The sequence below is a fragment of the Urocitellus parryii genome, chromosome 3 (genome assembly GCF_045843805.1).
Source record: "Urocitellus parryii isolate mUroPar1 chromosome 3, mUroPar1.hap1, whole genome shotgun sequence".
In the NCBI taxonomy this organism is placed as follows: domain Eukaryota; kingdom Metazoa; phylum Chordata; class Mammalia; order Rodentia; family Sciuridae; genus Urocitellus; species Urocitellus parryii.
The window spans coordinates 169168694-169185770 of NC_135533.1; the positions used below are offsets into that span (position 1 = coordinate 169168694).

Below are 17077 nucleotides of genomic sequence, written 5' to 3' on the forward strand. Positions count from 1 at the left end.
AGAGGAAGAGGACCTCTTGGTCTTCCTCTGTTTTATTTGACAGGCTCAGAAAATAAGCCCTGAGTTGGCTGGGCTATGGGAAACTGGTTAATGCCAGGCAAACTTACAAGACATTAACAAGTACATGAATTAATGATTTTCAAAATTAGTAAATAAATGAAGTTTTACTAAGCTTAGTCTCAAAAGGAAGGGTTCAGTTCTGAGGCCATATTATCCTTCCCCTGGATCAAACTCCCAAGGAGATAGCCTATCACTCTAGAGACTGGATTACACCTGCAGGAAAGACTGCCACATCTCACCTGATTTCTCAGGCTTTCCCTCTTGGCAGACAGTCCACCTTTCATTGTCTACATTATTTCTTAGTTGTACTGATGCCATTAATCATTCCAAGGTTCTTGGTAAGGGATTATTTCACTTTTGAATAGATCCACTCTCAGCCTTTATTGGGGTTGTCAAATGTTGGTATGCAGAAGAATTGCCTGGGAATATCCAGAACCTCTCTCAGGAATAATCTAATTCAGCAGGTGTAGGGTGGGCCTAAGAGTCCATTTTCGCCCAGCACTCCCAGGCTGCTAATGGATCTAGAAAACCGTGGATCTAGAAAACTGCACCCCCGCATGATTTTTCTGGTAGGATCTTGCTGTTGGTACTGCTTGCTACATCCACATGAAAAAGTTAAATTTAAGGCCATCTCTGATAAGAGCAAAAAAGCAAAAATTGTACAGTGGCTACCCCCAGAGATTATGCAAAATTCAAACCTATTCTGCCAAACATCTAAGTGTGAACTTGGACAAGTTGGTTAAGCTCTCAAACGTAAAAAAGGGGTAATTCTACTACACAGGACTGGTTTTAAAGGATTAAGTGAATATTAAGGCATTCGCACTTGAAGCAGTGCTGAACCCTTAATATGCTCAATAGATGTTAAATGAAATAATTATTTAAACAAACAGCAATTTAAAATTCTAGGCAAAGGAAAGATTTAAGTGTGGCCACTGTGGTCAGACTGCATGGGGAGAGACAAGAAACTGCATGAGGGGGCCTGGGGTTGTGGCTAGTGGCAGAGGCTTAGCACATGCAAGGTGCTGGGTTCAATCCTCAGCACCACATAAAAATAAAATAAAGGTATTAAAAAAAAAGAAAGAAAGAAACTGCAAATGGTGGAAGATCAAGTTCAAGCTGAGCTCTGAAGGACAAGTTTACATTTTTGGAAAGAGGTGGAATGGTACATGTAACTATTAAAACAACAGAGGCTGGGGACGTAGCTCAGAGGTAGAGCAATTGCCTAGTATGTCCAAAACCCAACATTGCAAAACCAAGACAGAAGCAAACAGGAAAGAAATGGCCCCATTCAGAACGACAAGTCAACTGGAATGGGAAAGACTTCTAGATCTGTCTAGGAAGTGTTTTCTCTCTGAAGCCACCACTGGGGACAGAAGAGCTGGGGGCTCCAAGAAGACCCTCCCTTACGGACAGTGGGGGAGCTAGCACTAGGAGTGGCCCAGGAGTGGACTTGGGCATCCATGAAATGCAGTGACCTAACCATACAATAGTCAGGACACTGACTCCCCTTTCTGTGAACTGAACTCCCTCTAACCCCACCCACCTGAATCATGGCTGTAGGGGTCCTGCTTCTTCTGGTTTGAGCCAGAAAACAAATTCCTAGATATTCTTCCTAGCAACCCTGTATATAATATAACCAAACAACTGGAAACAGAAAAACTTTTTATGATACTTGTTTTAAAGTCAAAGGTTTCCATTAGGGTAGAGGAAAGGGACCCAAGAGAGAGGATGGGAGGATAAGGGGAAGTACTTATGTTATATGCATATCTGAATATTCCACTATGAAACTCACTATTCCGAATAATTAATATGTAGCAATAAAGAAAAAAATTTTAAATGAAGGAAAGCTAACAGCTTATAGCTAAAAGAATATGATTTATATTTATGAATGTTCTGATTTTTCCAGTTTTTAGATGGCCTAAGTCAGGGTTTTGGTGACAAGTTCAAACCTATTTCTAGTTGATAAAAAGTGCTTACCTGCCAGCTGTTTTCTGCAGAAATTCCTCTTTGCACCCGAATGATATATTCCTAAAGATGGGGGAGAGAGGAAGAGCCTCAGTTATAAAACCATAGAATCAGAAACAAGTAAAAATATCAAATAAAGTAGACTTCAGAGCAAAGAAAACAACAAGTTGAGCTATTGCCTGCAAATCTAATATCCAAAATCCGAAACTTTTTGAGCATCACCATAATGTTCAAAATCTTTCTGCTTATTGAACAGGAGATATAGTTCAGTGGTACAGAGCTGGCCTAGCATGGGCAAGTCCCAAGGTTCAACATCAAGCACTGAAAAAGAGAGCGAGCCAAGTGCAGAAGGGCATGCCTATAATCCCAGCAGCTCAGGAGGCTGAGGCAAGAGGACTGCAAGTTCAAAGCCAGCCTCAGTGACTTAAGGAGTCCCTAAGCAACTTAGTGAGACCATGTCTCTAAATAAAATATAAAAAAAAATGGTAGGGATGTGGCAGGAAGAATTAAACAGAAAACCAGTTAAGATATAGAAAAACCTAAGAATATGGTCAACCAACTGGATTTAATTAGCATTTGTAGAATACTCCATCCAATAACAGAAAATTACACATTCTTTTCTTTCAAGTGACTGTGCAGCATAACCAATACAGACCACATCCTGAGCCTTAAAAAAAAAAAAAACCTCACCAAGCTTAACCAACAACAAAGATAAAAGGAAAAATCTCCAAACAGTTTAAAACTAAATCACATACTTCTAAATAATCCATGGGTCAAAGAAATCTCAAGAGAAAAACAAACAAACAAACAAAAAACCCACTGAACAGAAAAATAACACAATGTTTGGGCTCAGAACAAGACACCCCAAATTATGGTGCCTTGCTGTACTAAATACTTTGAATTGAGGGAAATGACCAGAAGCAAAATCTGTCTCCTGCCCTTTTCCTCCCCCAGGGGAGGCCACAGAAACTAGAGCCCCTCTCCTCCAAAAGCCAGTTATAAAACCTAAAAGTATTACACCACTCTTCCCCTAAATGTTTGTGTGGCTGTAAAGAAATTCTTTGATCTACCTTGTCTAATAATAGCTCACAAGACCCTCATGTCAGAAGGGTTCAGCTCTTGACCTGGGAGGGAGGAATGCCACTGAGAAAGGCTAAGAAGGATCTGAACTAAGCCTTGCAGGGCTTTCCCATTTAGTCTTATACCATAGAACATATATGTCCAATCACATGCATAAATGGCTATTCATTCTTCATTGAACCTAATCATAAAAATAGTTCTGATAGGCACAATGGCCCATGCCTGTAAACCCAGTGACAGGAGGCTGAGGCAAGAGATTGCAAGTTTGAGGCCAGCCTCAAAGACTTAAAGAGACTCTATCTCAAAAATTTTAAAAAGGGGTGGGGATGTAGCTCAGTGATAGAGCATCTGGTTCTATCCCCTGTCCTAGTGTTGCGGGTAGGGGAAGAGTTTCCCTTGAGACTTTGGGTCTTCATTTTTCCGAAGGCTCCAGTGTCATGTAAAAATGATTAAACAAATTTGTTATGTTTTTCCTATTAATTTGATTTGTCAGTTTCTTCAGACATAGTCAAGAACTCTAGGAGAGCTGAAGAAACTTTTCCTCTGCTACAACAATAGAGCAAAATTTAGGAGACACAGCTCAAGTAGTGCTAAAAGGGAAATTTAAGCACTAAATGCTTTTGTAAGAAAAGAGAAAAGTATCACATCAATACTCCAAGCTCTGCCCCAAGAGCCTAACAAAGGATCATAATCAACTTGAAGCAAGGAGAAGGAAGAAAATAAAATACAGATAAAAGCAGAAATCAATGAAATTTGAAAAGAGAAAACCAGTGAAATTAAAAACCAATTCTTTGACAAAACCAAAAACTTGACAAACTTCTAATAAAGCTGACAGGAAAGAAAGGTAAGACACAAATGACAGACATCAGGAATGAAACAGGCTGTCACTCAGACTCCAGACTCTGCAAGGATCAGAGGGTGACATGAACACATCTACCCACGGAAATTCGACCACTTAGACGAAACAGACCACTTCCTCGAAACCACTAAGGACCACAACTCACCAATATGAAGTGGATAAATTTGCTATCTTTATAACTAATAAGAAAGTTGACCTCATAATGTAAAAACTCCCCCCAAAGAATTATCTCAGCTTGAAGCTTTCATGGGAGAATTCTGCAAATGTTTAAAAATTCACACCAATTCTACACAAATGCTTCTGGAAAACAGATGTGGAAGAAGTAGTTCCCAATTTATTTGATGAAGCTAGTATTACCCCACCTCAAACTAAAGATGCTACAAAAAAAGAACTATAGACCAATATCATTCATGAACATGGGCTCAAAAATCCTTACCATTTTTTTTTTTTTTTTTTTGGTACCCAAGATTGAACTCAGGAGCACTTTACCACGGAGCCACATCCCCAGCCCTATTTTGTATTTTTTTGTTTAGAGACAGAGTCTCACTGAATTGCTTAGAGCCTTGCCCTTGCTGAGACTGGCATTGAACTCATGATACTCCTGTCTCAGCCTCCTGAGCCTCTGGGATTACAGATATGTGCCACCATGCCTGGTCTTATCAAAATATTAGCAAATATTAGAACTTAACAATATGTAAAAAGAGATCTGGGGAAGTAGCTCAATGGTAGCGCACTTGCCTAGCATGTAAAGAAAATATATGTGTACATATAGACAGATATACATATATTATACGAGCTTATTCCAGGGATGTAAAGCTGATTCATTATTCAAAAATCAATCAATATAATCTGCCATAATGAGCTGAAGAAAAAAATCACAACTCAGATGAAACAGACCACTTCCTCGAAACCACTAAATATGAAGAGGATAAATTTGCTATCTTTATAACTAATAAGATGATGCAGAAGCTGGGCATGGTGGCACATGCCTATAATCCCAGCAACTTTGGAGGCTGAAGCAGGAGGGTTGCAAGTTGGAGGTCAGCCTCAGCAATTTAGCAAGGCCCTAAGCAATTCAGAGAGACCCTGTCTCAAAATGAAAAATAAAAAAGGGCTGGGATGTGGTTCAAGGATTAAACACCCCTGGGTTCAATCCCTGGTACCAAAAAAGAAAAAGAAAGATACAGAAAAACTGTTTGACAAAATTCAGCACCCTTTCATGATAAAAACTTTCAGAAAAATAGGAATAGAGGATAACTTTGTCAATCTGATAAAAAGCTTCTACAAATCTCCTAGAGATAACACACTGGATGGTGAAAGACAACATTTCCCCCTAAGATAGGAACAAGGCAAGATGTCTGTGCTCACTGTTCTCATTCAACACAGTTCCAAAAAGTATATGGGTCAAATGGAAGAAATAAACAGGTTCTATTTGCAGGTGGCATGAAAATATATGTAGAAAATCTCAAGGAATCTACAAAAAACTTCCTTGAACTAATAATTAATTTTAACAAGGCCTCAGGGTACAAAAGTCCTTTGCATCAATAAATAAGTATATGCTGGGTGTAGTGGCACACCTGCAATCCCAGTGGCTAGGGAGGATGAGGAAGGAGGATTTTGAGATCAAGGCCAATCTTAGAAATTTAGTGAGACTCTAAGCAATTCAGTGACACCCTGTCTTTAAATAAAAAATAAAAATTACTGGGGTTGGGGCTCAATGGTTAAGTATCTCTGGGTTCAATTCCTGGTACCCTCCTCCCCAAAAAAGTAAGTATATGAATATCCATTATATATCTATATTCATAGCAGTTTGACTACTGATAGTGCCCAAGCAGAAACAGACAGACCTTTCTCAATGGGTGGTTAAATTCTGCTATATCCATACCATGGAATACTACACACAAACATGAATGAAATATTGATACACACAACTTGGATGACTCTCCAGAGAATTATGCTGAGTGAAGAAAGCCAATCCCATAATGTTATATCTGAATGATTCCATTTATATCATTTTCTTGAAATCACAAAATTATAGAGATGAAGAACAGAGTAGTGGTTGCTAAGAGTTAAGGTGAGGATAGGGGCTTGGTGGGTGAGGGAAGTGGATGTGTCTGTAGAAGGACCAAATGAGGGATGGCAATGTTCTCTATTTTGCATCGATGTCAATATCGTGATTGTGTATCATATTATAGTTTTTGGAAGATGCTATCATTGGGAGAAATTGAAGTATATGGGTATATGGATCACACTGCATTATTTCTTATAGCTGCACATGAATCTATAATTATCTCAAGTATAAAGTTTAATTTAAAACTAAGCAAAATGCAGACATTCAAAACTAGATGTCTATTAGTCAGAAGACTATGATTTTTAGTGTTCAAAGTATGCATTTTATATCCAGTCAGCTATGAAAGACTATGATTAACAAGTAAAAAGATATAATAGATATGCACCAAGGCCATTTCCCGAAGAAAACAAATCTCCTGACCCTCAAACCTGCCCAATCATAAAAATCATCAGGCAAGGTGGTGTATTTGAATATATTCCCAGGCCTGCATCAAATCTGTTAGATCAGAATCTCTAGGAAACACACACACACACATACACACACACACACACACAACTTAGGTATTAGAAGTTTCAATAGCCTCCCCAGGTAATTCTTATTAATAAATAAGCAAGAAACCTAGACTCAGTACAATCTCCTACAGAGACAAACAAGGATTTCACAAGGTATGGATTAAATCATATAAAGAATGTTAACATTTTTTTCTTCAAATGCTCAGAATTGTTATACTAATTTTAGGTGGAATGAATTAGGCATTACTTAGTCACTACTCAACAAATGTTCAATACAGTACTCCACAAATCTTTTCTACTGAATTAATCTCACTGACTTAAGTAGATTATTTAGAAAATAAAGCCAAAGAAGCATTGTTAACCTGGCAACTGGATTTTAAAACTGACCTTATTACACTACCATTCATTTCCATTCTATCGGCAAAGGCTGATAAAGTCCACAGAAGCATAAACTCCTGCCTATACGTGAAGGACAGTATAGCCAGGTACAGTGGCAATCCCAGTGACTTGGGAGGCTGAAGCAAAAAGTCAGCTTCGAGTCAAAAAGTCAGCTTCAGTAACTTAATGAGGCCTTAAGTAACTTAGCGAGACCCTGTCTCTAAATAAAACAAAAGAAGGGTTGGGGATGTGGCCTAGTAGTTAAGTGCTGCTAGGTTCAATCCCTGGTACCAAAAAAAAAAAAAAAATGGTATATTCAATAAGATTCACTCAATTATTATGAGTGAAACAACAACTGTGTACCTGGTGCCATACTTAGTGGGTTTCATATGGGGTTATAAAATAATTATTTCAAAACTGATTTGTGTAGTATGGCAAATTTCTTAAGCAACACACTAATGCAATTAATTCTGAATATATAAAAACAAAATGCTAAAAATATCTGACAGTCTTACACTGGGAAATCAGTCCTTTGCTTTGAACTGTTCTCTGCTCTGGGCTGTTACACTGCCAAATTTTCTGATCTTTTATATTTCTAATAAGTAGAGATATAAATTAGCACATTTAATTGAGTAATTCCTAACAATATACTTAGATTTTTCTTTTTACGTCTAAAGTAGGGGAGGAGATGGTTAGGGTGGCACATGCCTATAATCCCAGCTGTTCATGAGGCTGAAGCAGGAGGATGACAAGTTCAAAGCTAGCTTCTAGCTACTTAGTGAGGCCCTAAGCAACTTAGCAAGACCCTGTCTCAAAGTAATAAATAAAAAATAAAAGGGGCTGAGGATGTGGCTCAGTGGTTGAGTGCCTCTGGGTTTGATCTCAAGGAAGAAAGGAAGAAAGAAAAAAGGAGAGGGAGGGAAGGAGAGAGAGGAGGAGGGAAGGAATGATGGAAGGAGGGAAAGAAAGGAAGGATGGGGAGGGGGGAAGGAGGGAGGAAGGAAGGAAAAGGAGAAATATTAAATCTCAAAAATTAGTTTGAGCATCCATTGCTTCATTTATCAGAGGAATATGTGAATTTTTAAAATTCCAGCTCAGTGTTGGGCAGTTGGTAGGTGTTGGCTAGGCATTGCTGGCCTGCCTTACTTACTTTTCAGTTCAAAGTTTGGATATGTGTTTTATAAGATGTTGTTACCACCTGTGAACGTGAATCAAGCACTCTCATGTTCACAGTCTGAGCTTGGTTCGTGCTGGGGATAGAACTCTCATCAAGAAATGTGCAGTTGGGGCTGGGGATGTGGCTCAAGCGGTAGCGTGCTCGCCTGGCATGCGTGCGGCCCGGGTTCGATCCTCAGCACCACATACAAACAAAGATGTTGTGTCCGCCGAGAACTAAAAAATAAATAAATAAATATTTAAAAAAAAAAAAAGTTAAAAAAAAAAAAAAAAAGAAATGTGCAGTTTGTCCAGAAAGGCACTGCAGGCCGCTCCTTCCCTCTCCACACATGTAGTTGAGGTTTATTAAAAATATAAACTTGGCTGCAAAATAGCCCCCAATAATGATTGGGGCAGTATCTGGCAGAAGGGAAGCCGTAGCTATAAACAGTGCTTGGGTCCTTATGTCAGGCTGTGACGTCCCAAAATGACATTCTACTTACTGTTTCTGCCAAGAGACTCAAAATATGTTTAAGTCAGTATTCTCAAAAAAAAGGGGTAGGGGAAGGGTGGTAAAAAAGGGTGATTCTGCTTCTACGTGACATTTAAAGACTTTTTTTTTTATATTGGGGGTTGAAACTAGGGGTGCTGGGCTGGGATTGTGGCTCAGTGGCAGAGAACTTGCCTAGTATGTGTGAGGCACTGGTTCGATTCTCAGCACCGCATATCAATAAATAAAATAAAGGTTCATTGACAACTAAAAAAATAATAATAATTAAAAAAAAAAAAAAAAGAAACTAGGGGTGCTTAACCACTGAGCCATATCCCCAGGCCTTTTTATTTTTTATTTTGAGACAGGGTCTCACAAAGTTGCTTAGGGCCTTGCTAAATTGCTGAGGCTGGTCTCCGACTTGTAATCCTCCTGCCTCAGTCTCCCAAGTCACTGGGATTACAGATGTGCTCACCACCACATCTGTTGTCTGGAGAAGTTTTTGATTATCATGGTAGGGGAAGGGAATATAAACTGAGGCCAAGAATGCTATTATACAAATAGGACAGCCACCATAACAAAGAACTGACCCCAAATGTCAAAGTGCCAAGGTCCAAAGTACCAGATCACCTCAGTCTACAGAGGCCTAGGCCACAGGTTGAGGTTAGGAGTTACTTCTGTCATCAGCTGCCCTTGTTCCACAGTCCACAGGCAATACCATCTGTAGCACATTCACATCTACTTGCGGAATGCACTTGGCTACTGGTGGTGTATTTTTTTTTTCTTTTTGGTATTGGGGATTGGAACAAGGGGTATTTGACCACTGAGCCATATCTGCAGCCCTATTTTATATTTTATTTAAAGACAGGGTCCTGCAGAGTTGGTTAGGGCCTGGCTAAATGGATAAAACTGGCTTAGAACCTGGGATCCTCCTGCCTCTGTCTCCCAAGCTGCTGGGATTACAGGCATGTACCACTGTGCCCGGCTACTCAGATATATTTTTATTCCACTTCAAAGGGACAAGTTGGTCCCTAATAATAAAAACATTTGATTTTTTAAGATTGCTTGATACCACTGTCCATACTGGCCAAAAGGAAATACTTTCATCTCAAATTTCTGCTGATTTAAACTAAAGAAAACAGCATGGCTGTCTACTGCTTGCAAACAGAGACAACTCTTAGGAAAACCTGGAGACCAGTAAAAACTAGCCTTTGAAGTCAGGCCTCCATATCCCAAACTGGAGTCAGCAGCCCAGAATCCTCCAGTGAACCTGCCCATCCTTCCCGCCCTCTTTGATGTGGAACAGAACCTAAGATGTGTGTACATGAGGATGTAAACCACCAGGGACCAAGACACAGAAAAGGGGAGCTGTCAGCCCTGCAGGGCAGCCCTGAGTCAGAGGTATCTAGGCGTCACCACCAACTCTGCCCCATGCTGCCACTTCCCCAAAGGGCCCTCTCCCTCTGGCTCCTCTGACACCACATCCTTGATCTTGGCATGCCAGGGAGGCCTGAGCATGTGGGTATTTTGACAAGTCATTGTGGTTTGGTGCTGAAGTTTTTCAAATTGGACCTGCACTAGTACCACATGATTTCTGACTTAGAGGAAGAAAGAGAAGGGAGGATTAATGTCAAAGGAGCACTAACCACACGCTAAGAGCTTTGCTAAGCATCTAACCAAAAGCTTCTTATTCATTCCTTCCGCTCCTTAGTCAATCCTTCTCAGCAGCCACCCAAGTGGGCAGATCTCTACTCAGCAAGATATAGTGAGCTGCCCAATGTTGCACAGCTGAAAAGCAGCGGATTGGGAACTGGAATCCAAGTCCTGCTGACTCCCAAGTCCCTCCAACTTTCCAAACATGGCTGGTGACCCCCCACTGACCTTGGTAGCTATGAGGCCAGTCTCTTTCTGCAGCCCTAAAAGACAGGGGTCCACACTAGTGCATGGCATTTGGCTGGTTCACCTCTGATGATGCCAACCTATTGACCAACCTGAGGGTGCAGGGATGGGGGCGTCATTTCCACAGCTGATGATAAATGCTTCCAATATACGCCATTTTCCAAGTAAGTATCCCCATGAGCATTTTGTGTTTCCTGAGCTTCCAAATGGGTAATTCAGGATTTCACTGTCTAGTTGCTCAAAGATGCCTTGGTTTGATGAGATTTTTGGAAAACTTTAGTGAAGTTACAAATACAGATCTGTGTGTGTGTGTGTGTGTGTGTGTGTGTGTGTGTTGCTAGAGATCAAACCCAAGGCCTCACACATGTTAGGCAAGGCTCTACTAGTGACCCTCACACAACCACATGGAAAGAAAGGTGTTAGAGAAGCTAGTTCCAACACTTATGTAAACCTACAAATCAGCCTAAATCTCATAATTCTCTCTTCCCTTTTGGAACAGCTATCAGATTTAGCCCAAGACTCAAAATACAGAAATACATGGTATGGCTGTTCTGAGATGTTTTACAGATAATTCTCGTTGTACCCACCTCTACCTAAGCAGGACATCTCAAAACCAGCTGCATTCTACGGAACCCAGACCACACACACACACATACAAAAAAAAAAAAAAATCCCTACGCTTGGGCCCTGACTCCCAAAGATGCAAGTTTAATTTGTCTGGGGTAGGGCACAGGTATTAATAGGTTTAGAAGTTCCCCCAGGTGATTCTGATGTGCAGCTGGGGTAAGAACAACTGTTTTCAAACCTTTCAAAATTGGAAGCAGCTCCACACCATGAAAATAAAAACCCTTGCACAGAAGGAAGGAAACCAATGAACCAAGCACTCGCCACATCTCACCAGACTCCTCCCCACTCACTTCCTTCCCTCCCTGACTCCCACCAGGGCTCAACTCTGCTCTTCTTGGGTAGACTATGCACCTAACCTGAGCTTCTCAGGATCCCTCACATTTGACCCCATAGTGGTGGCTCCCACAGCACCACCCACAATATCAAACGATGTTGTTTGAGGTGAGCAAGGAAGAACTGCTACTCTCATTTGGCAGCTGGGGGAACCGAGTCTCTGAAGGATGGATGCCTGGACTAGCAATGGTGGATCTGGATAGGGCAGGCCTTCTAGTCTTTAGTACCCACCAGCCACACCACTCCTCTGGGGTTACTCCCAAACCCACTTGTTTTCTGGAACCTTCCCTTCATAGGAAAAGCCCCCAAAGAATGCTAAAAGCAAGTCGGGCATAGTGGCACACACCTGAAATCCCAGTGGCTCAGAGACTGAGGCAGGAGGATCCCACGTTCAAAGCCAATCCCTGATATAATATATATATATATATATATATATATATATATATATATATTTTTTTTTTTTTAAATGCTAAAAACCTTTCTGGACATCCAGCACCATGCCACTTCTTGGCTCCAGAATCTTCCATGACCCTCACTGACCACAGGACAAACCCAAACTCTTTAGCCTAGCTTCCACATTTTTCTACCTTCTGATAAAACTGACCTAACCCTTTTTTCTATTCAACCCTCCTCTGTCAGACTCTTTAGAACATAAATATTCTTACTCACCTTGCTTTGCTGCTCTACTTATTAAAAACCTGGGAAGCTCTACCTTTTAAACGTTATGGCTATTTTTGTCTCATGTCTGTCTACATTTGGGGAGGGGGATCTTTCCAACTGAATTAAGTTTTTCAAGAGCTACAATCACACATTTCTTTGTGTTCTAAATAACACTTGAATACAATGTCAGGCCAATGGCAGAAGCACAGCACATACCTGCTGATGGGTATTAGCTGACTGACCCCATGCATTTTCGGGAGGAGGAAGCCTATACACCTACAACAGGCCTCAGACTTACCACTCCTTTATAAGAATTAGTGCTTAGGGCTAGGGACGTGGCTCACTGTTCTAGTGCTTGCCTAGCACGTGTGCACGAGGCAATCCCCAGCAAAAATTTTTTAAAAATAAAAATAGAATTAATGTTCAAAATCAGTGTCACAAAGCACAGCAGCTGCACCTTACAAGCAGAAGTCTGCATCATTACAAAGGACAACAAGGTTTCTGAAGAAATTCTCATAACAGAATCGGCTTATAGAACTTCCGCTCAGCTCACTGGCCACCTGCCTTGTGGCTTACAGTCTTTAAAATTTCACTTCGAATTAAGGATTACTTCTTGCTTTGCTAAATTGTCATTATTTATCTCGGTTTCATCTGCAGATTTTCTGTTCTGGGACCTACCTTTGTTCTATAGCCATTGCTATGCAACCCAATAATGTGTAAAAATGGCCCTCAAACAAATGAAAACATTGGGTTTTTAAAGGCATCCAAAGAATCATCACTAATCTTTTTTTTTTTAATTTTAATATTTATTTTTTAGTTCTCGGCGGACACAACATCTTTGTTTGTATGTGGTGTTGAGGATCGAACCCAGGCCGCACGCATGCCAGGCGAGCGCACTACCGCTTGAGCCACATCCCCAGCCCCATCACTAATCTTAAAAAATAAATACTGGCAGGTGAGTGAAGCCAAGTGCATCTCCTTTCTCACCATGTGAAATGAATTTCCTTTAAAAATTCAACCAACTGGATCACAGAAACGTGTGCTCTAACCTTATGCAAAGCAAATCTCCCAGTTTCTTCTCTGCTCGAAGAATTGACGCAGAACATATCACAAACACACTTTGATCTCTGCAGTGAGATGAGCAACCACTGACATGCATGCTTCTCCCCTCTGCAGGCCTTTTGAAGTCCAAGCTCTCCTCTGTGGGATGGTCTCCCAGCAGGAGAACTGGTCTCTAGGCTGACTTCAAAGAAAGCTGATGATCCAGCTAAGAGAAATACTGCAAAGAAGCGCTCCAGACTCCCTTGACCTCAGACATGACTATGGAATGGATATGGCATCTTAAACAGCCAGATTCTGCAGCATTCTATAGAACAACGACCCTTAAATGATGCCAAAGCAAATTACCTAATTTGCTAAAATGTGAACCCAATAATTCTATCTTATATCAGAGGAAAGGCGGGGGCAGCTTCAAAAAGCCTCAATTAAAACAAAATAAAGATTTCATTTACTTGTGCAATATGCTCTTAAACTGTAGAGATGGATGCAGTATGAATAATGATTAAATACTACCCTCTATATTTAGCTAGAAAAGACTGTCAAACATATAATCTCTGTTGCCAATGATGATTTTTAGGTGGGCTCTGGCACCTACAGTGACCAACTCCTTTACAACCTTAGCTGGTACTCAAGGGACACAGGGTCTAGAAGGAGAAGCCAGTCACTGTGTAATGATTAGCCACAATGTGTCACCCCCCCTTCCACACCACAGCCACAGGCCCGGAGGGTGGGGGGGTGGGGAGGAGGACAAAAGCTTTCTATTCACAGAGACCTGGACTTAAAGCCCAACTGCCACTTAACTAACTCCCACTTAACTAGTTTCCTGGTCTAATTTCTCTGGGCCTCAATTTATTCATCTGCAAAATCATCCCTTCCCATTAGGTTTGTGATAAATATTCGATAAGATAGCATATTTAGAGCAGCCAGCATAATGACCAGCTTTGTTAACTGTTAGTTTTCTTCCTAGCTAAGAAAACAGCAAATACAAGCTTTTTTTTTTTTTTTTTTTTTTTTTTGTACCAGGGATTGAACCCAGGAGTGCCTAAACACTGAGTCACATCTCCAGCCCTTTTTATATTTTCTTTTGAGACAGGGTCTCACTGAGTTGCTTAGGGCCTTGCTAAATTGCTGAGGCTGGCTTTGAACTCGTGATCCTCCTGCCTCAGCCTCCCGAGCCCCTGGAATTACAGGCCACCACACCCGGCCAAACACAAGCTTTCTGCAGGTGGATGCATTTTGGTTTTAATTGGCAAGCAGGAGGCAGTGGCAACACTAGTGAGTAAGCTCTGTTAAGTAAAAAACAAAAAGTCATTTTCTTAAAACACGGAAACAATGTCCTTAGTCTTTGATTATTCTAGAGTTATTACTCTGTTGTCCCAGGTTCTTGCCCATTTCAGGCTTTTTTTTTTTTTCATCCCTACATTTTTCTGGATATCCTCAATGAACATATATTACTATTATGATAAGAAAAGACAAATTTTAGTGTTGGTTTGCAGGCTGCAGGCATAGCTCAGTGGCAAGCACTTGCCTAGCATGCATAGGCCCTGGGTTCAATTCCCAGCATTGCAAAAAAAAAAACTTTGTCAGTTTGCTGCACACAAGTAACTTAAAACATGCCACTTGAAGGAATTCTGAGTGATAAGATAAGAATTGAGATTATCTGAGCTTAAATAAGAGCCTGATATGTTATCAATGACATGTGCAATCAATCACTCCTTTTCCTTGGTGAGGAAACTTTTGGTCCTTTTACTGCCCATCAGCACTTTTACTGTTCTGGGAAGACTAGGAAAACAAAAGATGAAAGTCAAGTCAATGAACTCTTCTATTTGTATCAAGGCTGGTAAAATATTTGGTGGGAACAAAGCTTGAAATTCTAGGTGGAAGTCAAGCTGCAGAAGTCCCTACTGGTTTTAATAATGGTTGGTCACCACAGAGTTGATTATACCTAAGTCAGTTCTACCAAGCCTCAACATGCCAGTGTCCTCCTGAGTCACTATTCCAATTTCATAACCAACCATGTACGTGATGGCACACTGCACAGGCCATGGGGTCATACATCTCCTGGAAGGTACAACTGCCGTGCTTCTGGAAGACTTTGCCTTCTGTCCCTCAGCTTCTTTTATCTCCCAACAAAAGACCAAGGCTCAGAGAGGGTAGATGCCTCAAGGTATGCCTCAAAGCTTGTATGTGGTGAGAATAGACTGGACTGCAGGCCGACAGGCCTACCTCACACAGGGGTACAGCAGTTCCTACATTCTATGGCCTTGGGCAGAATGCTGTCATGTTATATACAGTCTTGTTCTGATGAATGGAGGTTATCTGGGCAGGCAGAACTGGTCTATCAAGTCAGAAGGAAGCTGAGAATAAAGAGCAGAGTAAGGACATGCAGCCAGGCCGGAGCACAAGAGTTAAGTATGGGACACAGCTCTCTAAACACCACCTGACCACAGTCTCCTAACTTTAATATCCCCAAACTTTGCAGACCAGCTCCTTCTTCATGAACACAAACTTCTGGGGTTGACTGGAAACCAGGTAGCACATAGAAGCTGTGTACAAATGATAAATGATTTTCTTTCGAATGTTAAGCAAGCCCTGCCATGCAAGAATAAGAAGCAGAAAGGAGCATTTTTATATGAAGATGCCATAAGTGGACACCAGGTTTATGAAGAACTCAACAATTTGAATGGCAGATAATTTCCGTTGTACAAAAGTGGAACAGGGTCCTTGAGGAGACTGTTGTTTCCACACCAAGTTCCTATTAAACTCTCCAAGGTACCAACTGTGGCTGCCCCTCATGGAGCTTCCTTCCTGTGCTTAATTGTTAAAAACCATGCTACTCAAGAGGCTGGATTTAAAATTCAAGGCCAGACCAGGCAACTTAGCAAGAACCTGTCTTAAAGCAAAAAGGGCTGGGGATGTAGCTCAGTAGTAGAGTACTTGCCTAGCATGGCAAGGCCCTGGGTTCAATCCCCAGTGCCACAAACAAGCAAACAACACACACACACAGAAGTTCTAGGACTCAATGCTCACCAACTTGATGGTCACAGAGCTCACAGGCCTCAGCCTCTCAGGCTTCCTCCACCAGTTTAATTGTTTGAAGACAGCAGCCATCTAATTTGACATTCAATATGGTAGCCTCTAAGGCCACGGGACCTCTGAGCTCTTGAAATGTAGCTAGTGAAAGGAAGTGAATTTTTAATTTTATTTAATTTAAAGTAGCCTAGTGGCTATAGTATGAGGCAATGTAGTTATAGACTATTTGCAGGTACTAACAGATATTTATGAAAATGAATGCATACTAAATAGTGTATTATGACTTGCTTTTTCCCCACTTAATATAACATGGCTCTCTCTCCATATTAATGCTTTTGAAGATTGTTATTTTTAATGTCTATATCTGTGCTGTCCAGTATACTAGTCATAAGCAATATATGGTTATCAAGTACCTGAAATGTGATTACTTCTGGTTGAAATATACTATAATTATAAAATACACATTACATTTTTAAAAAACTTTGACAAAATGAATGTGACTATAGCATCAATTTTATATTGATTTCATGTTGAAATAATATTTTGGATATACTGAATTAAACAGAATATATTAAATTAATTTCATTTTACTTTTTAAATGTGACTACTAGAAAATGCAAATAACATATATGGTTCACAATACCTCTTCACTGGACAGTGATTCTCTAAGACCGCCACTATGTGTGATGAATGAACTCATTTCCTATGCAGTCAAGCTGGGAGAATTTAGAAGGCAGCCACCCAAACCATTGTCTGACTCTGTGAGTCAGGGAACACCTACACCTTGTCTTCTCCTGGGAGTAGGCATCATAGAGCCATTGAACAGGTCCATCAATCTGCAGACCCTGATAACAATCACTTTGGATGGCTCACAACTTGTATTTTGATTCAAAGTT

General features: G+C 40.7%; 1 protein-coding gene across 4 annotated transcripts in view; it reads right to left on the minus strand.

Moving 5' to 3' along the window:
- The window catches only part of Pxk (PX domain containing serine/threonine kinase like), a 76220-nt gene that overhangs the window by 46555 nt on the left and 12588 nt on the right, over nt 1-17077 (minus strand). For 3 of the 4 annotated variants that reach the window (XM_077796196.1, XM_077796195.1, XM_077796198.1), the window contains exon 2: nt 2038-2088. In XM_077796196.1, coding sequence (XP_077652322.1) covers nt 2038-2088 — 51 coding nt within the window. Of the gene's footprint in view, nt 1-2037; nt 2089-16178; nt 16323-17077 lie in introns of all 4 variants that reach the window. The other variant, XM_077796197.1, reaches the window with a different exon arrangement.